The sequence below is a fragment of the Leucopleurus acutus genome (genome assembly GCF_964270905.1).
Source record: "Leucopleurus acutus genome assembly, chromosome: 18".
Classification (NCBI taxonomy): Eukaryota; Metazoa; Chordata; class Mammalia; order Artiodactyla; family Delphinidae; genus Leucopleurus; species Leucopleurus acutus.
Window position 1 is genome coordinate 49,248,022 of NC_139160.1, and position 24,513 is coordinate 49,272,534.

Here is a 24,513-nt window from a genome sequence, read left to right on the forward strand (position 1 = left end):
GGTTGGCTGGTGAACGTTTTCCTGCCACAGGTTTATAAAATAAAGAGTTTCGTAAACTATGATTCACGTTAATACCAGAGTGTGATTTTTAGATAAGAGCTTTGAGCTACTCGGATGAAAGCCACCCTTCCATTCTCGTTCTACGTCTAGGTCGGTCAGTGGGAAGCGCATGTGCTCCTATTGTCATAACATTCTGGGCAAAGGAGCCGCCATGATCATCGAGTCCCTGGGTCTTTGTTATCATTTGCATTGTTTTAAGGTGAGACTGAGCCAGACAGCCTACAGGCCCGCATTGCTTTGCTTGGAGAGAGCATGGCTTCTTGCAGCGCTGGGTGTGGACCTGCCACTAACAAGCTAGGTGCTGCCTCTGTTGGTCTGTGCTGCACTTTGAATCACAAATGGCCTGCTACTGCTACTAGGTTCTCAAACCTTGAACCTGGCTTCAAAACTTAAAGCCGGAAGCACTATGCACTTCCTATTTCCAATCTAAGATTCTATAAGTAAAATTCACCGTGCGTAAATGCTTTCTCTGACATGCTGCCACGGTTATTAACAGCATGGGGACATGAATTATAACAGTGTCCAAACCCTAGCTTTGAATAGGGAGAGTATGAAAGGAAAAATAATGTATTTTTACAGTTGCACAGTCTGCTTGTACCTAAGGGGCTCTTGCACATAAGAAAGAAGTAGGGCTCTATGACTCCCTTAGTTTGCAGTATGTCTTTAGAGACACATCTGTTTGATTCTTGAACTTGCGTTGGGCCAGAGAGAGAGATTCCGGTGGTTGATCCTGGAGTCCTTTAGAGCTCAGCTTGTTTAAGCTTGTCTATCTCTGGCTTGGGTTGTTCCTAGGCATAGCAGAATGAGTCAAAATTATTAGTGTTTGAGCACATGGAACCAAAATACCCAGCCTTGAAGGGAAAGCACTGTGAGTGAACCTCCCCGAATTGGTGCTGGGGGGAATGCCTGTGGTGACCCACCCCAGGGCAGAGAGCCAGACACCCAGTCTTGGTGCCCTTCACCCGTTCCTTCCTGTGGTGCTTTATCCTCTCCATTCCGCTGGGAGAAAGGAAGATGCAATTTCTTTAAACCAATCAACGAATCATTTCTATTCTTTTGGTATATTTAGAATGATATCTTGGCTCTTAAAATTGGCTTTATGAATTCTTTAATGTCTCATCTGGCAGGTTTCCTTTTCATCTAATTATCTTTGGGCCTTTTTTTTTTTTTTTCCTTTGCTGAAATGTATCTAAGAGCTTAGAAGCTGCATTTTGCTCAAATTTTTTTTTTTTTTTCTGGGAGTGCCCCAAGCTTTCTTGAGCTAAGTGTGGACGTTTCCTGTTTTTGCTTTTTTTTTGTTTGTCTTCCAGTGTGTGGCCTGTGATCGTGACCTCGGAGGCTCTTCCTCAGGAGCCGAAGTCAGAATCCGAAACAACCAACTGTATTGCAACGACTGCTATCTCAGATTCAAATGTAAGAGAGCAAATCAGGGAGAAAATTTCTTGTCTTTTACGGAGACCACGGGTTCCCATGCATTTCCCTGAACCTACCACCAGCTCCCCTTCAAGCTCCCTGCCCCAGAGCTCCAGGCTTCAGGAATCTCAGAGTATCCCCTGCAAAGAGGGTCCGGTGAGCGGGTCAGTGGGTCAGTGCTCAGGATTCCAGCCACACAAGGGTGGGTGTGGGACCAAGGAACCAGAGAGGGATGCGTGCCAGGAGTCAGGACGGTGTGCTGTGCAGTCTGCTGAGTCTGGAGAAACTTCTGATGACTCAAGCATAAAAACCAACCAAGACCAACAGTCAAAATGAATCTTCTGTATAGACTCTCATCAGTTTCTTGGCTAAGAAACTCTCATCATTTTAGCTGATTTCTATTATTTACTAATGGGGTCTGATTATGTGATTTAGAATATGACCAACTTTAAAAACTGTGGTTTAAAAAGGTAATAAAGAATAGTCAGCGTATGCTTTGTTACTCTATAATCATATGCTATCAAATTATACAATAATTTAAGCATTAATTCTGATGACATAGTGTTTCAGTGTCATTTTTGGAAAAATTGCGTTTTTCGAAAACTTCACATGCTATTCTGTGTCTAAGCCCGTTTTTGCCTGTAAGTGTGTTATAAACATAGGGTAGCGTAAGTAGATTGCATATCGTTTATAGCTACATAAAGACAACCATTCCTCCTTTTTATATTTTGAGCCTTGATGCTGGTAACGTGTGTTTCTTCCTTATTGTGAAAGGGTGTTTGTTACAAGTGGTATCAGCCAAACCATATGCTTTTGAGCTCTGAGGTATTTATATGGCCTTTATGTGAAGAGTGCTTTGGAAATGGCTTCAGCCCAGTCAACTCTCTCTTATCTGTCACCGTGTTTTGAGCCTTCTCACCCCGTTGGTCCAGACCTTTCCTGGATGCCAGCACTGAGGTGGGAGAGTGTCAAGGCTGGGCATGGAATGGGGAGGGAGTGTGTGTATGTGTGTGAGCTTTTCTCTCTTTAGTCAAAATTCCAAAGCCAAATATAATTGATTTTGGGAATCATCATGGAAAAATTGCCCATGCCTTTTCTCTCCTCCAGTACAAATAATAGAGAGTTGAGTGTAACTTGTTTCTATATCAGCAGTTAATTTTTACTCCATTTTTTTTTTTGCAAAGAAAGACTTGTAGAACCCAGAGGTGTGATTTGCCCAGCTTTATCCTAAGTGAGTAACAGGGTAACTCTTTCTACCTCATGGGGTCATTCTCTGAACGATTCCTGCTATGTATCCCAGGTGGCGATATTCGAGTGTTTCTGAATCTAAGCGCTTTTCTTTCTTCTCTCCTTGCCTGATCAGCTGGACGGCCAACCGCCATGTGATGTAAGCCTCCACACGAAAGCACTGTTGCAGATAGAAGAAGAGGTGGTTGCTGCTGGTATAGATCTATAAATACACGTTGTATGTCCTTTTGCTCTCTTTTTTAAAAAGAATAATACTTTTTCTGGCCTCTTTAGATTACATCAGAGCATTATAGTCTTGGTAGAACCTGTATTTTTGTTGTTTATTTATAAGAAGGTAATTATGTGTGGGGAAAAGTGCAGTATTTCCTTTTTGAATTCAGCATTATAAAAGCACAGGGGAAAAATAAGAACTTCGAAATATTTTTTTGATGCTGATAATGATCTAGTTTGACTTTCTAATGGTATTTTGAGGAGGGTTATTTTATTGTTTTTTTTTTTTTAAGTTTTGGAAACATTATTTGAAATAGTTAATATAAATATGTAATTGCATTTGCTCTGTTTATTATAATGTATTCTAAATTAATGCAGAACAATACGGAAAATTTCACTAAAATCCACCCCCAAATTTGCTTTCTGTATCCTTCTTTTCATTTATGTAATATTATTAAAATTTTTTTTAGCTTATATGACATTTTATTTGCTTGATGAGGGGAGCTCTATTTTCTTCACCAGAATTGTCACTAAGCAATTCCCAGTAGAAATTGCTTCTTTTCATTCATGGAAAATCATCATGGTTTGTATGCCAGAAGTTTTCTCCAGAAACTAGTGAGCCTTTCTGTTCAACTGCATTTGTAAATAAACTTGCTGATGCATTTAAAGAGTGGTTCTTTTTCTTCTGTGTGTGTCTGTGTTTGTCTACCTTCCAAGCCTTTTAATTATGTTTCAGTGTGTGGCTTTTCTTGATACTATGTTTTATTTAGCATATTTACTGAGGAATAAATTGACATACAATAAAATGCACATATTTAAACTGTACAGTGACAGGTTTTGACATGTGTATATACCTATGAAACTATGACTGCAATCTTGATATCATTTTTCCGGAAAAATTTTAACAAGAAACTTTATTTTTGATGGAAAGTTGTTTTTGAATGCAATACGTTTTTATGGTGAGAGGTGAAGTGAATGGTGAATTGCTGGATGATATGCATAGAATCTTTACATACTCTTTTACTTCCTCAGTGATAAGTTTAGAAAATCTATAGGATAAAAAAATCTATAATGTTTTAGAAATCTGGAGTGAGAGTGCAAGAACGCAAGACTTTAGCATGTTTTGAGCAAAAATATAAGCTTGCTTGAATCCTTTATAATAAGGAAACTGGAGCGGTTAATTCTAGGATATGAGAACTGTACTGGGATAGGTTAGAAATATATAAGAAGCTGTAATGTGGGAGAACATAAAAAATTTAGTTCCAGTTTTTATTTTTGTTTAGTATTCTTTATTTCTGATTATTAGAGTAATGTGTGCTTTTTGATGAAAATTTATCAAGTACCAAAAGCGTAAGGAATATAATTCTCAATTCCAAACTTCAAAGACAAGAGCTCTGTGTTTAAGCTCAATCCGTACACAGTTATTTATCCTGTGTTCCTAGTTAACATTGGCTTGTGAATTTTTCCATGTTCTTAAAACCATTTCTATATATTTTTATTAATGGTTGCATTACGCTCCATTGTTTGGTGCTGTTAATACTTACCTGATAGTTCCTCTACTGCGTGCATCTCAGTTGTTTCTAATATTTAACACTTTTTTTAAACAAATAGATTTTATTTTCTTTAAAGTGATATAAGTTACTTTTATTTTTTCCCCATAATTTTTATCTTTTATTGGAGTAAAATTGCTTTACAGTGTTGTGTTAGTTTCTGCTGTACAATGAAGTGAGTCAGCCATATGTATACCTGTATACCCTCCCTCTTGGACCTCCCTCCCCCCTCCCCCCCCCATCTAGGTCACCACAGAGCACCGAGCTGAGCTCCCTGTGATATATATAACATGGTTATATATACTATATGTATGCATATATTTCTAGTATAAAGTCTGTGATGGACTCTCCATGATCATATCTATTTCTTTGTATTATTTTCATAGACATGAGATTATTGGCTCAGAGGTTATGCATCTTAAGGCTGTCACGATGCATATTGCCACAGTGGTTTCCAGAAAGCTGCTACCAACTTAGACTCCCACTAGCACCACACAGGAATTTCCGTTGCCTTGTTCTCTGCCTGACATATAGTAGACCTCAGTATGCAGTAGCTGAATAAATCAATAAATAAACCACTGCTTCAATTTCTGTCTTGTTAATTCTGCTTGTTCCTATCTCTAGTACAAGCTTTATTTCTTACCTCCCAGTTTTAGTTTTCTCATCCAACATCTTTACTGATCAGTACTCCTTTTCATCTAAATCCTGTGTCTTTTCATCTTAACCTTGTATACTGTTTTTCTTCTTCTCTGTACATTCTTATGACTTTTTTCCTCATCTCTCATATTATCTTGTTAAGTGATAATAATTTTGTTAGTACAAGTTGTTAGGACAGCTTTCAGAGATTTTCTTCTGAGACACCGGTGTTATAGCACCTTTGTATGTGCCCATGAGAATTTGTAACTTCATTTAGGAACAAGGAAAGATTCAGTCATTCAACATTCTTTATTCAAGCGGTATGCGCCAGGCATAGTTTTAGGCACTGTAGATAGTGCAATGAAGAAATACAAAGTCTTGTCCCTTACTGGGCTTAGATTTCCAGTTGGGGGAGACAGTGATAAACGCAATAAAATGTAACATGCGTGTGGAGATAAGGGTGTTGAAGCACAAATGAGCGGGGCGAGGAGGCTCCATGAGTGTTGGAAGTGAAAGTTCCGTGGTGCCTTTTTATATGGGTTGTAGAGACATCCTCTCTGATATTTGAGCCAAAGCCTGAAGGATTGAGGGAGCAGACCTTACAGATATCTGAGGGGAATGCATTCCGGATATAGAGAATAGCAAGTTCAAGTGTCCTGAGGCAGGAGAATATTGGGTGTGCTCAGAAAGCGACCATGTGGTTAGGACGGATCAAGTAAGAGTGATGTGAGCAAGGAGGTGTGGGCAGGAAGACGCAGGTCTGCTGAGCAGGACAGAGACATTGGAGGGTTGAGCTGAGGAGTGAAATGAACTGACTTATGTTTTAAAATGACTGCAGACCACCACATAAACAATAGGTTGCAGAAGAGTAAAGGTAAAAGCAGGGAGGCGAGTTCGTAATCTATTGAAAGTGTCCAGGTGAAAGATGTTCTCTTCACCAGGGCAGGAGCAGGGGAGGTGATGAGGAAGGAGGTGACAGATTACGCAGTGTGCATATGTATCTCGAAGATGAAGTGACAGAATTTGGTGATGGGTTGGATGTAGCATAAGAGGAAGGGAACAGTCCAAGTCTCAAGTGTTGTCTTAAGGAGCTGAACATGGAACCACCACTTTCTAAAATGGATAAGGTGGTAGGTGGAGCCCAGTTGGGGTTGGTGGGGCAGGGAGATCAGGGTTTGGATTTTAAACATGGTGAGGTCTGAACAGTATTAGATAAACTAAATGACAGTGTCGAGTGGGCAGCTGGCTGTGCAAATCTGGAGTTCAAGGCAGAAGTCCAGGCTGGGGACGTAAGTGTAGGGTCATCAGTATATGGATGGAATTTAAGCTGAGAATCAAGAGGATATCACCTGGATTCTGACTGTAATTAGAGCAAAGAATATCTCAGAAGGACCAATTCCTGGGGTCCTCCAGCATTGGAGATCAGAGAGGCAGAGGCAGGAGAAGAACCCACACACTGGTGTTCTGGGAATCAAGTCAACAGCATATTTCAAGGCGGAAGGGACCTGCTGTGTCAAAGGCTACCCAGTGATGCAGTAAGATGAGAACCCAGTCGATGACTGGAGATCATGTACCTTTTGGTGTTGGTGGATTGACCACCTCAGATGTTCAGTTGGGCGGTCTTTCACGTACACAGCACCCAGCCCAATTTCCAGTGCCTAGCAACCTCTGAATGTCCTGATGTGTTGTCTATTTACCCAGTGAGATGAACTGAGGGAGAGCTTGGAAAGCCATCTCCAGGCCACGTTCTGTCCATACCACCCGCCCCGCGCCCATGATATATTAGGAATCAGAGCTGCACTTCCCAGTGTGCTGTGAGTGAGTTCCCTTGACACGTGTGCTGCTTCCCCTTCACCACTTGCCCTGTAGTTTTGGGGGACTCTCAGAATGTCCTGGAAACAGAGATTCTGGGGTTAGAGTGCACTGGCTGCTTCCAGAGGCAGAGACAGCCAGCTGGGTTCTGTTCTGCCGTGTTCTGAGACGCAAACTTTGGGTCTCTTGGCTGAGGCCCCGGACTTGGTCGCTCTGCCTTACTTCAAGCTACAGACAAGCTTTGGTCCTTAAATTATGATTCACAGTTGAGTTTCATGGTAGTTGACTGAAATTCTGTACCCTCCCACCCCCGGAGTCTAGCATTGCCAGTGGTAGATCTCAGTGTTGAGGCTTTTCATCACTTTCAATGTCTCCATGTATGCTTTGTGGGAAGCAGGGAGAGGCCAAGTCAGAAACTGCCCCATATATTTTTTTAATTAATTAATTTTTGGCTGCATTGGGTCTTCATTGCTGCGCACAGGCTTTCTCTAGTTATGGTGAGCGGGGGCTACTCTTCTTTGTGGTGTGCGTGTTTCTCATTGTGGTGGCTTCTCGTTGCGGAGCACGGGCTCTAGGTACTTGGGCTTCAGTAGTTGTGGCACGCCGGCTCAGTAGTTGTGGCTCGCGGGCTCTGGAGCGCAGGTTCAGTAGCTGGGGCGCATGGGCTTAGTTGCTCCGCAGCACATGGGATCTTCCTGGACCAGGGCTCGAACCCGTGTCCCCTGCATTGGCAGGCAGATTCTTAACCACTGTGCCACCAGGGAAGTCCTAGATGCCATATTAAGACATAAGAAAGTTCTACGTTTTAAAATTTCGTAAATATTCTTTAAAGTTACCCTTTATAATCTTGACTTAAAGAGGCAGTAGGTACATGTGTATTCTCTAGCCTTTCATTTGTTTTGTTTACACATGAGAATTATCTGTGTGTGTATGGGGAGGAATAATCAGAGTGCTGGGTCCATTGGGAATCTTTACAAGAGGCAGGGATCAAAAAATACCACCGTCATTTCTGCTGGCACACTTCCTGCTTCCTCCTACTTGAATTGAGCTTAGCAATTGAGTAGCCAAGAGAAGAGCTCTCTGTCCTCTGTGTTTGTGGGAGAATGACATGGGGGGAGAAGACGGCACATGGCCTGTGGACAGGCAGTTTCATAAGACAAGGCCAAGGAAGGATTGAGGGGCCAGGCCATTTGTGAGTGGCTAATTCTAACATCCAGTCTGTCCCAAAGAGGTAGTGGGGAGGAGTGAGTGAGTGAGAGGAGTAGAAGGAAGGGATGATTTCTTCAATATTTTTGAGAAATCAAAAGTTTTTATTCTATGGGTAGGCATGACTGGTAGAGGAGGGAAGAGGATGCTTTTATCCCCTGTAGTCATTAAAACCCGGAGCCTCTGCAGTGCTAGATTCAGAAAGGAAAGTAGCATGAAAATTAAATTTGTTCTATTCAAGAATGTAATCTAGGCATTTTATTCAATACTTAATTTTCATTTCTATCACGGTGTGAGAAGTAGCAAAAAAAAAAAAAAAAGAAAGAAAGAAAGAAAGAAAGAAAGAAAGAAAGAAAGAAAGAAACTAGCTGGGTTTCAAGGAATAGGCCTGGAATAAAAACTACTGCCTGATTGTTAGTTGAGAGACATCTCTAATAGTGTATATGCCAGGGCTGGGAGTTTACTCATTTTATTTACTGCTCTAACATCAATCCTTGCAATCTGGAAGAGGTGTTAAGGTATGCTAATGCAAGTCCCAGTTTATACCAGTAAAAGTGGCATAAAAAGAATTTGAACTGTTTGTAGTGAGGTGGATGGACCTAGAGTCTGTCATACAGAGTGAAGTAAGTCAGAAAGAGAAAAACAAATACCGTCTGCTAACACATATATATGGAATCTAAAAAAAAAGCGGTTCTAGTGAACCTAGGAGCAGGACAGGAATAAAGATGCAGATGTAGAGAATGGACTTGAGGACACAGGGAGGGGGAAGGGTAAGCTGGGACGAAGTGAGAGAGTGGCATGGACATAGATACACTACCAAATGTAAAATAGACAGCTAGTGGGAAGCAGCCGCGTAACATGGGGAGATCAGCTTGGTGATTTGTGACCACCTAGAGGGGTGGGATAGGGAGGGTGGGAGGGAGATGCAAGAGGGAGGAGATATGGGGATATATGTATACATATAGCTGAATCACTTTGTTATACAGCAGAAACTAATGCAATATTGTGAAGCAATTATACTCCAATAAAGACGTTAAAAAGTGGCATTTAAAAACCCTAGTATGTGTTTAAAATCCATGTGTACAGGACAGGAAAAAAGCAATTTTCAGATTAATGTCATAAAACATGGAGGGAATATTTGATGAATACAAAGCAATCCTTATTCTCATGGAGGGGAAAGGCACATACCCAAAGGATTCTAGTGCCTGGTAGTAAAGACCAGGGCTATGAGAGAAATCCAGTGTGTGAGAATCCATGAGACATTTACATTTACATTTACTCAGTTGTGAAGCAACTTCACAGCCAAGTTGATATTTGAACTACATCTTTAAGAGCAGATATAATCTTAGCAGATAGAGCATGCAGAAGGAACAAAATACCATTTCTGAGTTGGGATCAAATCCCCAGAGGTGCCTCCCTTACGTTGTATTCGATCAAAAGCATACACACTTGGGCCTCTTTCGCAGAGGAATGAGGAGATCCCTAGTTACACTATGTGGGATCATGTCTCCATGGAGTGGTGAAGATCTGACGTAGGGTGGTGAGACCGCAAAGAGGAATAAGTCAATGGATGAGAGATCACGACTCAAAGACATGACACGACCTAAAGAGAAGCAAAAGAATAACTGTAGGACCCCAAGCCTGGGTAGTGTAGAGACTGATATTGTTGAAAAAGGAAATGAGTTCTGTTTTGGACACGCCACAGTACTACAGGGTTGACATACATAGAGAAGAAGTAGGTGAAGGTAGCTGGAAATAGGGGTTTGGGTTTAACTAGAAAGAAATGACATCCATTAGAGTTGGTTCATTTGCAAGCTCAAATTGATTTAGATATAAGTTTATTTCCTCACCTGAGAGAAAGTCGAGAAGGTCAGTTCATCCAGCAGTTTAATAATGTCATCAAACACCCCTATCATTCATCTCGGGCTGTTTGGCCATCACAACGCTGGCTGCTCCTAAGGCTGCTTATTACCACGGTTGCAAGATGGCAGACAGGCTCCATGCTTCTTTTTTCATATTCACTGGAAGAGATGCTGAGCCCTCATTGCTCTTCAGCGTATAAGGGACCTTTTCCAGAAGCCATTGGCCAAACTTCTGTCTTCTCATAGGCCAGCCTTGGGTTATTTGCCCAGTTTTGAACCAGGGGGCCCCCTTAAGTGAGAATCACCTGGTGATGCTGACTGATGGGAGTTTGGTGGAGTAAATGTTGGGGGTTAACCCCAACATGTACCGTAGTTAGCCTTTATGAATTCTCTTAAAAATTGCATACTTGTATCAATATGATGTGAGACCCTGTCTTTCAAAATTAGAACCTTGTAAGTCCGCGAGTTTCTTCAGGAACAATATAGAGAGCACAGGGGAGAGGACAAGAATGTTTCCTCTGTCGTACCCACCAAGGATCATGTGAGAGAGTACTTGAGAAAATTTGTTCTGTTCAAGCAATCATGAAGAGATCATGGTGGTGATGAGGTGAAAAATTGGTAACCTGGATAATTTGTAAATACTTGTGACTACTTTATGAATATAAAGTGTGAAAAATAGTCTCATACTTTCTCAGGTTTTTTCTGTAAAAATTCATAAAAGGGAATGGTGGGTTCAATGCTCATCTTCTTATGATTAAATTTGAAACTTAAGATTGTGGGTTTTAGGTACTGTAATCCCATGAGATCGTTTAATACATTTAGGTGACCCAGTAATTTTCTTGATGATTCTGTTTGACGATTCTGTGTGAAGCTCTTTAATGCTTACACTGTAAAGATCCTCAAAGCTCATCATGGAGAGTATTTTTCAACACCAGTTTTATAACACAATCCTGTGAAAGATTATCAAAACTCCTTGCTGTTAAAATTAGATTGGGAAAAATAGGACTTATTGAAAATTCCATAGGAGAGACCTATTAGAATCAGGAAAAGGATGGAGCAGTGCTTTCTAGGTTACATCCAGGCTTTTAACTTACATATTTTTGTGTGCTACTTGCTGTTACTTAAATTTTTTTTTTTTTTGTATTTTTGATAGCTAAAGCGCTTTATTAGATCTGTAATGAATTCATTGTCACAGACCTGCATGGGAAGCGTTGGTCTGCCTGTTGCCATTTCAGGCTAAATAGAGAGTTGTTCTTACATTTGTCAGAAGCTCATTTGCCCTTTCAACCTGTTCTACGGCAGCAGGAAAACATCCATCACAGATGGCCAAGAGAGCTCCTGGGTCAAGCTTGCAGGTCCTCTGTGTCCTTAAATCCATTTCTACCTCCAAATCAGACTAGCTTCCTGGGAGCCCTTAGTCATAAAATACTGACTTTGTGTCAGTTTCAAGTTCGGATGTATAATGAGGTTTAGGATATCCATGTTGCCTTCTTTCTGAATACATTTAAGTTCTAGGGTCAGGAATATAGCTCACAGCTGAAGAGGAGGCCAATGGAAGTGCAGAGAGAAGCCAAGAAAGCCTCTCCCATGACCTGAGTTCACCTTAACAAGTCTTTATTGAGTATTTATTGTGTGCCAGGTGTATTAGGGACACGGTACAAGTGTGGTATTTTCATACTATAAAATAACTATGAATTCAGCTATGAAAATTAACATTTTTATAATTAAAATTATTTACAAACAATTTTATAGTCAAAATTAATATATACTTAGAACCCCATTCCACCTGAAGGCAAGAAAACTCAAATCTAATCTTGCCCATTTCTTCTCTCCAGCTTTTTCAGATTTAAGTCCAATCAAATCAGGATATTCCCTAACCCCTCTTTTGCCCCACAGTTGTTATGTGACCTTGGCTTGGTTTACATGGTGACAGAGTCATGGCCCCGTGGTGGACCTGTGGAAGCACCTTGTTCTATGCACCTCATTGCTATGCCAGTGATCACTGCAGCACCTAGCATGCTGTCTGGTCTTTCTACTTGGTTAGCCCTTCACGATGGCATCCACTGGGGTGTCAACTTTCCCACCTGATCCATGGCTTGAAGGACCATGCAGCACAGGTCACCCAGCGTTCAGCTTCAGCCCTCATCCCTTCATCTCAGGCAGGTCATCTCTTTGGGTCAACAGGTCTGCTCTGTCAGCCAAAGGTCCTCTCTGCCCCTAGATCCTGAATCAAATCTGCAAAGTCCCTCTTTCACATAAGGAAACATACAGCTTCCAGGGATTAGGATGGGAACATTATTTGGCATACCACAGTCACTTTGATATTTACCAACTAAAACCAGGAGTTAGCATTCTCCCCTTTTGCCACTATTTAAAAAGAGATCGTTAGGATGATTCTGACTAAAAATGTTAAAGTTTTTTCTCAAATAATATTTATAAATGTGTGCTCATCACTAAAAGGTGTAATAAAATGACATTTGTCGACTCAGTAGGCTTAATTTTCAGTGGGATAGTGGTGGTTCCAGTGACCTCTGCGTTGCCCGTTTTGCCTCATTTCTTTGGGAGCAGTCTCTACAATGATGGGCAAGATGATCCATTGTGCTGTATGAAGAACATATTAGAAAATTTATTTGTATGTGTTTTTATATTTGAAAAGAAACATTTTAAGCATTTCTGGTATTTCATAGAAGGGTTGGCACAGGCACGCTTGTCGTTATGGCTGTGTTAGTCACGTGTAGTGCAGAACGCATAGTGTAGTACGTAGATGCCCTGAGGGCTGAATGAGCACCCCACCCCGCAATGGTTTTTTCATTTGGCATGTTGTGATATATTACAATTTATTTATGTCATCACTTTGCAAGCAAGATTTTTAGAAACATGAGGAACACGAAGAAGAACATCTACAATTTTTCCAGTGATGCTTAAAGTCAAGTAAGATTTAATCTCTCCTTGACATACTACATACAGTAATAAATGTTTACAAGCATCTTTTGAGCTTACATAATAGCAGATGCATATGACGGCAAATCCCCTTGCTCTTCTTACTGAGGTTAAAATGGCTGAAATAAAATACTGGAAATAACATGGAAACTGACACAAGTATATTCCTTTGTCAGCAAATATTGCTGGAAGAGGCACAGAAGACATCACCGAAGTAGAAAAGAAACACGAATGAGAACAAATAATTCGGTGTGAGACGTTTGCTCCATAATACAGGTGTCTCCATCGTATCTCAGCTTATGGTATTTGCTAAATTGTTTCAATGATGAAATACAAAAAGAACTATTTATGAGCCATTAAAATGTTTTAGGAGACTGATACTCAACAGTAAGTTACTTCTTTATTAAAAACAAGGGACTTCCCTGGTGGCACAGTGGTTAAGAATCTGCCTGCCAATGCAGGGGACACGGGTTCGAGCCCTGGTCTGGGAAGATCCCACGTGCCGTGGAGCAACTAAGCCCGTACGCCACAACTACTGAGCCTGCGCTCTAGAGCCCACGAGCCACAGCTACTGAAGCCCGAGTGCCTAGACCCGGTGCACCGCAACAAAGAGTAGTCCCTACTCGCCGCAACTAGAGAAAGCCCGCGTGCAGTAACGAAGACACAATGCAGCCAAAAATAAATAAATAAAAATAAATAAATTTAAAAACAATTTATGGTAAAACTGGGTACATTTACCCATTGATGGAATGACTATTTTGGAATAAAAAAGAGATTCCAGAATATAGTTACAGAGTCTCTATAATATTACTATATTATTTTTACTGCATCATTTATTGCAAGTTTTAGTCTCAAATTGTAGTCAGAAATTAGCAAATGTGGTTCATTTTATAAAAAACAGGATTTTTTTTTCAGCTTTATTGAGGTATAATTGACGCATAAAATTGCCAGATATTTAAAGTATACAACGGGCTGATTTGATACACATGTACATTGTGAAAGGATTTCCCCCATGGAGTCAATTAACACCTCCATCACCTCACACAGTTATCCTTTTTATTTGGTGAGAACATTTAAGTTCTACTCTCTTAGCAAATCTCAACTATACAATACAGTGTTATCAACTATAGTCACTATACTATACATTAGATCCTCAGACCTTACTCATCTTATAATTGAAAATTTATACCCTTTTACCAACATCTCCCTATTTCCTCCACCCACAGCCCTGGGCAACCACTTTTCTACTCTTTAAAAACAAGATCTTGCTCCAGTGTCTCGTCTGCAGTCGGTTGTGTGGAGGGAAGCGTCTTGGTCCGTAGGCGCGAGGAAGGGAACAGCATCCATAGTCTGTGTTTGACTCCGTAGTTTGGTCCTAGGCCTCCCGGAGCTTTCCCGGGGCGGTCGGCAGAAAACGCCGCGACCGCCCCGCCCCTCCCCTCCGTCCCCGGGACCGGGAGGGACCCAGCCCGCGTCACGCCGCATCGCGCCCCCGGAATCAGACGGTGCCCCATAGATGGCCAGCTTTCCCCCGATGGTCAACGAGTAAGAGATCGTGAGATCACGTACTACAGGTGAACTCTTAGCTCCTGCAGCTCCTTTTGACAAGAAATGTGGTCGTGAAAATTGGACTGCTGCTTTTGCCTTAAGAACTTTCTCTTGCATGGCACCAAGAATATCACCAGTTCAAGCAGTTTAAGATTGTCAGGACAAAACAGTGATGGTGGTCAAAAAAATAAGCCTCGTGAACATATTATAGACGGTGGCGATATAGTCTGGAGTCTTGCTTTTGGATCTTCAGTTCCAGAAAAACAGAGTCGCTGTGTAAACATAGAATGGCATCGATTCAGATTTGGAAAAGATCAGCTACTCCTTGCCACAGGGTTAACCAATGGGTGTATCAAAATATGGGATGTATATACAGAAAAACTCCTCCTTAACTTGGTAGGTCATACTGAAGTGGTCAGAGATTTAACTTTTGCTCCAGATGGGAGCTTGATCCTGGTGTCAGCTTCAAGAGAAAAAACTCTGAGAGTGTGGGACCTGAAAGATGACGGAAACATGATGAAAGTATTGAGGGGCCATCAGAACTGGGTGTACAGCTGTGCATTCTCTCCTGACTCTTCTATGCTGTGTTCAGTGGGAGCCAGTAAGGCAGTTTTCCTTTGGAATGTGGATAAATATACCATGATACGGAAACTAGAAGGACATCACCATGATGTTGTAGCTTGTGACTTTTCTCCTGATGGAGCATTACTGGCTATGGCCTCTTACGATACTCGAGTTTATATCGGGGATCCACACACTGGAGACATTCTGGTGGAATGTGGGCACCTGTTTTCCCCACCCACTCCAATATTTGCTGGAGGAGCAAATGACCGATGGATATGATCTGTCTCGTTTAGTCATGATGGACTGCATGCTGCAAGCCTTGCTGATGATAAAATGGTGAGGTTCTGGAGAATTGATGAGGATTATCCAGTACAAGTTACACCTTTGAGCAATGGTCTTTGCTGTGCCTTTTCTACTGATGGCAGTGTTTTAGCTGCTGGGGCACATGATGGAAGTGTGTATTTTGGGGCCACTCCAAGGCAAGTCCCTAGTCTTCAACATTCATGTCGCATATCAATCCGAAGAGTGATGCCCACCCGAGAAGTCCAGGAGCTGCCGATTCCTTCCAAAGTTTTAGAGTTCCTCTCCTACCGTGTTTAGAGGATGCTGTCTTCCCTAGTATTAGGGACTGACAACACACTTTACACAAACCTCAAGCTTTACTGACTTCAAGGTTTAGGAGATTTATTTAATTTGATACATTCTTGTATTGCATTTTCATCAGTTGAGCTTTTAAAATATTATTTATAGACCTTAGGAGAAGTATTTCTGAACATATCAAATGTAAATATTTTTCTAAAATGTAACTGTGAGAACATATACATACATGTATATATTTCGATATAAGCTGCTGTGTGTTGAATGGACCCTTTTGCTTTTCTAATTTTTAGTTCCAATATGTATACATTGCTTCAGTAGAGCCACAATATGTATCTTTGCTGTAAAGTGGAAGGAATGTTTTCATTCTGGGACACTGAGTTAGATGGTAAATACTGACTTAAGAAAGCTGAATGCCTCATAACAAAATGTGTATTTGGTTGGGGGGTGGTCAGACAACTGACCTTCAAGTAAAACAGCTTTTGTCTAGGGAAGGATTTTGTTTTCCTTAGGAGTGGCAGCTGAGAGGTAGAATTTGACATTATTAAATGAAAAGTAGCCAGGATACAACCAGGAAGAAAGTGTGTCTTTTTTTTTTTTTTTTCTAACTACTGCTTGTGGGCCTTAATTTTGGAAAGCAGCTGGCTATTTTCACCCCTGTGGTATAAATAAAGTATTATAATAAATTTTAGTCAATTTGAAAAATCTGTCTACTGCATTATTGCTAAATATTTTGTTGTTTCTACTAAGGGACAATTATTTTATGACTGTAGTGGGTATTTTTGCTTTTTGTTTATTTTTTACACACATCCTATGTTTCTGCAGGGGGTAATATTGGTGACTTGCCAAAGAGAAGCAATACAATTAGTGTATCTGTTTTTGCCTTCTGTTATTTATCTTACCTGCAGATATTAAGAATGTATGCATTATGTAAAATGCTTGATTATATATTTTTGTTGAGCTTTTTTTTTTTTTTTTTTTTTTTTTTTTTTGCGGTACGCGGGCCTCTCACTGCTGTGGCCTCTCCCGTTGCGGAGCACAGGCTCCGGACGTGCAGGCCCAGCGGCCATGGCTCACGGGCCCAGCCGCTCCGCGGCATGTGGGATCTTCCCGGACTGGGGCACGAACCTGTGTCCCCTGCATCGGCAGGCGGACTCTCAACCACTGCGCCACCAGGGAAGTCCCTTGTTGAGCTTTTTAATTAAAGACTTGTAAAAAAAAAAAAAAACAGAACAAGATCTTTACTAGAATAAAATAACATTTTGTAATGAGATAGGGAATGACCATGAAAATATTTTTTTGCTACACTTGATGGCAACAACGTTTGATGGCTTTGTTTTCATTACTTTGGCAGTGGTGAAAGATATTCTGAAGATTTTCCTTTGCAAAAAAAAAAAAAAAAAAAGGGGGGGGGTTTCAAATTTGTTGACCTTTTCCCAAAGTGGCTGCCTGTAGTTTTCCTAGTAGATATTTAAAATACGAAAGCAAACTTAATAATCTTCTTGTACAATAAAGGTGATAAAAACAAATACAATGCATAACCCCTTTTGAAAGAAACATATGCTATGAGAGAACAGTTTGAAAATTAAATGTGTAAAAAGTTTCCATTATTATATGGTTTTGTTGCAAAAAAACCCCTAAATATTACACACATTTCTCATCAGAAACTAAAATGTTTAACAGTATTTTCAAGTGATATATTTTTAGCAGAATTTGAACCAATTTGTTTAAATATACACAAAAGGCAGAGGACTCAGTGAGTGGAAGTAGTGGGATGGAAATTAACTAGCTCATCTTTTTTTTTTTGCTGTGGCTGGGCCCGTAGGCCATGGCCGCTGAGCCTGCGCGTCCGGAGCCTGTGCTCCACAGCGGGAGGGGCCACAACAGTGAGAGGACCGAGTACCACACACACAAAAAAAATATATATATATATATATATATTTTTTTTTTTCCCCACTGTGTTGGGTCTTTGTTTCTGTGCGAGGGCTTTCTCTAGTTGCAGTGAGCAGGGGCCACTCTGCCGCGGAGCACAGGCTCCAGACGCACAGGCTCAGTAGCTGTGGCGCAGGAGCCTAGTTGCTCCGCGGCACGTGGGATCCTCCTAGACTAGGACTCGAACCCGTGTCCCCTGCATTGGCAGGCAGATTCTCAACCACTGTGCCACCAGGGAAGCCCCAAGCTCATCTTTAACAAGACATCTGCCTAAATGGTAGATGCCATTGAGCAATGAGTAGCTGCTTAGTGTGACTCAGTAAACCAGCCAAGGTCAAACTCCTTCCACCCGTCCCTTTGTGCCAGCCATGCACACCAAGGATGCCTGTACATTAGTCCACAACAAAATCTTCCAATCTTTGTATCACCAATCAAGATATTTTGTAAGATCAGAATATTCAGTCATATTGTGTTCATAAAAATATCTAGAAAAATAAACATTTTGAGGGAGGAAAGGCTTTATTTTTGTGCAGCAACGAAGACCCAACGCAGCCAAAACTAGCTAAATTTATTTAAAAATAAATACATGTTTACAGTTCTGGCAACTAAAACCGAAAGAAGTAAAGTATCTCAGACCAGAACTGGAACTTAGGTCTTGTCCTGTTTGGGGTTTTCCCATCTTAAATCTTTTTTTTTTTAAACATCTTTATTGGAGCGTAACTGCTTTACAATGCTGTGTTAGTTTCTGCTGTATGACAAAGTGAATCAGTTATACATATACATACATCCCCATATCTCCTCCCTCTTGCATCTGCCTCCCACCCTCCCTATCCCACCCCTCTAGGTGGTCACAAAGCACCGATCTCCCTGTGCTATGTGGCTGCTTCCCACTAGTTATCTATTTTACATTAAATGTATTTTTAAAATTACTCCAGGTGAAGGGAATCGCACTAAAACACACATCTGTTGGAGAATTGGAGCATTAGCAGTGGGACTCACTCTATTGTTTGGTTATAATACACATGGGGTAGAAACTTGAACTTTCAGAGACACAAATCTCCATGTGAAAAGCCTTTAGTGATCAAATAAAGCGCTCGGTCTCATCCTGAATTTTGCATTTTTCCATTAAGAGCTGTATTTACTTGTCCCCCAACTTGTTGATGGTTGGATCCAAGTGTTCTAAATATTTTGTACCACCTTCATGGCAATTAGCACTTAGAATGAGGGGCAGGACGCTGTGATGGTTAAAACAACAGTGCTGAGTCACAGGGTCTGTGGCTCCCTGCTTACCAGAGGTGTAACCTTGAGTGACTTACTTTCCCTCTCCGTGCCTCAGTTATGTGTAAAACAAAGTTAATATGAGTATTACTAATAATCTATATCTCATGAGCTTCTTGTGACCAAGAACAGTCCCAAGTCAATTCACGTAATGCCCTTAGGAAAGTGGCTTTTGCCAGTAGAAACAGATAATGCACGTTAGCTCTTCAGCTGAATGGCAAACGCTGAGTGTTGGAAGAAAGAATAAATAATCAGTCTTCTAAAAACTCGATTTCGGCTTTTGAGATGATACAGGGTTGACACAATTTTAGAAAATCAACAATAAATAACAGCTGAGAGTGCAACTATGTTCCTAATTCCCCATTTCTTTGGAAGGATTTACTTGCAGCGTTCCTTTTATGTATTTTTAACAATAGGTGGCAGTGTTGGCACAAGATGGGGGAAAAAAATCCACCAGGTTTTTTTGTTTTGATTTTTTCCTTTCCCCTTCATGTTTGATAACTTTCTGATTAGTTTTTAAATCACCGATCAGTCCAGTATTAGCAGTCTGGGCACACCCCAATGCTAAGTCCAACAGGAGAGCGGCTGAAGGATTAACAGGAAATTTAAATGATCATTGCTTCATAAGGAGAAAATCCGGGCTGTTGCCATGTGGAGAATCTAGGTCCTTATTTCTCTATCAGATGATTACACCCTATTTTAGGGCTTTTTTTTCTGCGCGGGAGTAGATTTAGGAACGCTTCAGCTCACTAACCGGCGGCCTGGAGACTGTCCCGGATTGCGCTGCCCGCTTAGAGAAGCTGTCCTGTCTCAGGCATCTCCACGTTTCCTCAGCTAATGAGCCACCTACAATCTGCCTGGGGGGTTTCGTTGCAACGATTACTGACTCTCTTTGTGGGAGAGGCGAGTGACTGCCAAGACATTTGGGTCTTGCCTTTAAAAATTACCAGTTTTTAAAATAATTCTCTTATTGTTTTAAGAGTTTTCACCTGGAGCTTCTCTGAGAAGGGTGAAGGTAGATTCTCACCTGTTAAAATGGAAAAAAAAAAAAAAAGCAACTGACACAACTGGGCAAAGGCATGGGGCCCACAGAAGGATGAGGATTCCTCTTCCTCCTTTGAATTGGATTTTTACAATGTTAATTGAGCCCAAAGATTTCCCATCAGGCAGATGAACTCTTTAATGGATTTGGGCATATATCTCTGTCTTTATATCCACACACACACACAATTTTTATTCATTCAACCCACAAATATGTTTTGATTGCCCACTATGAGCTAGGCATTGTTTACTGAAAAGCAATATATGACCTAAAAGGTGAGAATTGTTTTATTTGGTGGACAAAATTGAGGACTTAACCCTGGATGGCAGCCTCTCAGATAGCTCTGAGGGATTTCTCTGAAGAGGTAAGGGAGGAGCCAGGGTTACAGAAGTTTTGCCACCAAAACCAAGTAGTCAGAACATCAGAAGATTGTGAGCTCCCTGGTGGCCTAGACGTTAGGATTCTGGGCTTTCACTGCCATGGTGGCCTGGGTTCAATCCCTGGTCAGGGAACTGAGATCCTGCAAGACGTGCAGCATGACCAAAAAAAGAAAAAAAAAACAAGATTACTGTTAATTGAAGGAAAACCAGACATCTTAAGTTAATGAATTTAGTGCTTTTCTCTGGATGGGAAGATGCAAGAGTCTGGGCTCACTGAAATCATCCCTTTGATATGCACCCTAACTACTAGGGCCAGTAGCCTGCTTTTCTCCATCCAGAATCCCCTCCGGGTGCACAATTGGTGGTGACTGCAGTGGCTGCTTGCTTGATGGCCAGAACATCCTCTGTTTATTGATATGGCAGGTGACATTTTTCATCCACAGCACTGATATCAACAATGCAGATAAAGCCGTGAACGAGACACATGTCAGCCCTCTTGTGGCGCTTATATTATCATACACACAAATGTGGCAGGTGGTATATTATCATACACACAAATGTGGCAGGTGGTAAGTGCTGTGAAATAAGTGGTGTAAAGTGATAGAGAGAGATGGGAAATGAAGGGGATTCTATTTTAGGTACGGTGGCCAGGAAAGGATTCCTGAGTGTGGTGACGTCTGAGCAAAGCACCTGAATTACCATAGATTGTTCCTGTCTCCCCCAAATTCATTATGTTAAATCCTAATGCCCGACATCATGATATTTGGAGATGGGGCTTTTGGGAGGTAATTATGTCGTGAGAGTGGAGCCCCCCACGAATGGAATTAATGCCCTTATAAAAGAGACTCCGTAGAGATCCCTTGTCTTTTCTACCATGTGAGAACACAGTGAAAAGACGGCCATGTAAGAACCAGGAAGTGGGTCCTCCCCAGACACCAAATCTACTAGCACCTTGATCTTGGATTTCTCAGCTTCCAGAACTGTGAACAATAAGTTTCTGTTGACTAGAAGTCACCAGCCTATGTTATTCTGTTATAGCAGCTCGAGCAGCTGAGATATGAATGAAGTGAGGGAGTGAAACAGGCAACGTTCTAGGCTAAGACTATTCCAGAGGAAAGGGCATATAAATGCTCTGAGGAAATTGGGTGATAAGACACTGAGACAATCAGGGGCAGATGCAGACTGATGGGGTCTGAAGTTTATGAAAATTAGCCACCCGCTTTAAGAGAGAATATAAAATTAGATACAAAAGTGAATATGTGAATAAAAATCCCAAGAAATGACAAAATTGTAAAAGTTGACAAATTGTGTAAGCATCAAAGTCCAATAAAGACATTTATACTCATTAACTGCCTGACACACCTATGAGGTAGTTTTTGCCTGTAGTTTTGGCTACATACTCTTTGATTACTTCTTCATAGGACTCTGGTGGTATAATATATTTTTATAGAGATAATAGATAGTTTAGTCTTTCCTTTAACATCGTTGAGCAGAATATTATTGACAGTTTATAAATTTCTTTTTGGTTCTTTTTGGTTATGCCATGTAAATTTTCAAGATTCTCAGAGTTGAAAAAATCTCAAAAATTTCTTTGAAATATGAACTTTAAGATTTGGAAGAATTTTCCACAGAGAAAATTCTGGTTTTGTTCATTTCCACTATGAATACTTTAAAAACTGGTTGCTGTGGAACCACATGCATATCTTGTTTGACTTTTGCCCTCCCGTCTTCACACCCCGACACTGGAGGGTGGGTCAGCGTGGAGAGGGCCGGGCATTTCCTGGAAGCCCTTCGTGAACCACAGCAACTACCACGCACAGAAGTGACTGCAAGCCGCAGGGATACACCTCACACAGGTCACATGCCCTGGGATCTACCTCCCCTTAGCCAGACCCCAAATGCCCACGGCCACGCCACTGCCCTCTGACAAGAGGGGAGATGTATCAGAGGGAAATTAGGACTGGAAAGGAGACAGAGGCCTTAACTGATTGGGGTTGAACGATTTTTCTTTTGCAAGCTTTACAAATCTTATGACTACATTGACACATTACTGTACAAGTAAGGGCCCTGAACCTTAAGCTTCATAAACTCCATGGAAAACCCACCTCTCCTAGAATGCGAAGATATCTCTGCCCTACCCTTAGTTCATTGAAGGGAAAGGAGGTCCAGCAGTGTGTGGGATTTGTTTGGGAGAATACCTTAATATAACAGAGTTCCAAAACATACCCAATAAGCCATGGCAGACAGATTTCCCATCTTGGGCAGTTGTATTTCCCCAAACAGGGGTGACATGAGACCATGGGATGAACACGGCAGAGTCTGGGATGGTGACTTTATTGGATGTCTGGTGGTGAAGAGTGAAGGGGAGGTGGGTTTGGTAGTTTCACTGATAAGTTACTAGTCATTTTAATTTTGAAATATTTTTAAAAATATGTAAATCCCATCTATAAATTATGCTGATTTCACGTGAAGTTTTGCACAGGCTCAGCGGCCATGGCTCATGGGCCCAGCTGCTCCGCGGCATGTGGGATCCTCCCGGATCGGGGCACGAACCCGCATCCCCTGCATCGGCAGGCGGACTCTCAACCACTGTGCCACCAGGGAAGCCCGCATGTGAAGTTTTAGGCTAAAACAATCTTCCAGAAGAACTTCTCCCTTGCAGTGGCCTGCTGTAGGGACAGCACGATAGCCTTTTCACAGTTAGGGCTTCCTCAGTAGGAAATTTAGGGAAATGTATTCAGACTAAATGTTCCATCCTGTAGTGGCCTATGATCCCTCATTTACCAATGTGACACTCCTGACAACACTAGAGCTGATGGTCTTTCTTTATAGTTTCGGTTATTCACACGATCTATTTGTATGGTTAAGCAGTACAGCACAGAGGTTAAGGGTGCAATCTTTGGCACCAAAAGTCACAGTTGTTATGAGCATCAGCTGAATTAATTTTGGGCGTTAGTCATTGGTTGGCACAAAGTAATATAGTGCATGTCAGCTGCTTGACTGATTTCTCCGGGAGACTTCTCCTCACGCTCTTCCCTTTGCCTCATCAGTCCTCACTGATTAGACCAATCATTGGCATTCATGGTGCCACTTCTGGAACATGTCAGAAGGCCCGACTAATCAGGATGGGACCTGCCACCAGGCCTTATGAGGGCCATGGTCTAGCCTGGTCATATTTTTTAAGTTGTCTTAAAGCAGAAGCTTTGCCTTCCAAATAAAATCTTATAAAATGCAGCTTTTCAGGTTGAACCACAGATGGGGGAGACGGAAGCCCACCTCTTTGCCCTATATTACTACCCCTCCCTTCCAGAGCCCTGGGAACCCTCCAAAATCTTATTGTTTCATAGAACACAGTTTGGAAACCCTAAAAATCAGCAAATTCTCTTTCCTAAATGTCAAAAGAAAAGGCAGATATTTTTCTAAATATAGCCATGACTCCTTGTCATGTTAATGGGGCCAGGCTTACTGAGGGCTGTTTATCCACCTGTAAATCCAGAGTCGTGATCTTGTGTCTCAACCAAACCTTCTAACCAAACTGTTGAGTGGACTGACTTGAGTTCCTTTTCTGGTTCCTGCTCTGTGTATTTTATGGTTTGGGGGTGGACAATGGCAGGAAGAAAATTGAGGGTTAGCTGTATCCATTTTAGATTCAAGTAACATTTATTGAACATCTAGATATCATGCCATGAACGCTCATTGTTAACCTGTAAAGTATGTTTTCAGATGAATAAAGTGAGCTCAGAGAGGTGAAGTGCTTCCCTCACCTCAGAACCATAATGACTTAGAAGCATTTCTTAAAAAGTTGTATATTTTATACCGACAGTCCAGTGTGATGTGAAAATGGTAACAACTTGCATTTATTTGAAGCTCTATTATGTGCAAAATTCTCTGACTTTTGAAAATTTTGACATGTGGTTCTCAAATACAGTTTCTTTCCCCCCAGTTATTGGTCTCAAACTAGGCGTAAAGACTGAAACCGCACAACTCAGGTTGGGACTTGAATCCACTGTCTCTCTTTTTTTTAATAGATCTTTATTGGAGTACAATTGCTTCACAATACTGTGTTAGTTTCTGTTGCACAACAAAGCAAATCAGCCACATGCATACACATGTCCCCATATCCCCTTCCTCTTGAGCCTCCCTCCCACCCTCCCTATCCCACCCCTCTAGGTGGTCACAAAGCACCTATGCTATGCGGCTGCTTCCCACCAGCTATCTACTTTACATTCAGTAGT

At 41.4% G+C, this 24,513-nt stretch overlaps 1 protein-coding gene and 1 pseudogene across 3 annotated transcripts in view; both read left to right on the forward strand.

The window, feature by feature from the left end:
* Positions 1 to 3,562, forward strand: part of LMO7 (LIM domain 7) — a 96,910-nt gene extending 93,348 nt beyond the window's left edge. For both annotated transcript variants that reach the window (XM_082859714.1, XM_082859713.1), the window contains 3 exons: positions 151 to 259; positions 1,371 to 1,473; positions 2,837 to 3,562. In XM_082859714.1, coding sequence (XP_082715840.1) covers positions 151 to 259; positions 1,371 to 1,473; positions 2,837 to 2,859 — 235 coding nt within the window. In that variant the 3' untranslated portion in view covers positions 2,860 to 3,562. The remainder of the gene's footprint in view (positions 1 to 150; positions 260 to 1,370; positions 1,474 to 2,836) is intronic.
* A 10,891-nt stretch (positions 3,563 to 14,453) lies between these two features.
* LOC309974581 (WD repeat and SOCS box-containing protein 1-like) lies at positions 14,454 to 15,649 on the forward strand (annotated as a pseudogene). Its single transcript has one exon. The product of its transcript is annotated as a WD repeat and SOCS box-containing protein 1-like (transcript).
* Positions 15,650 to 24,513: the final 8,864 nt, after the last annotated feature.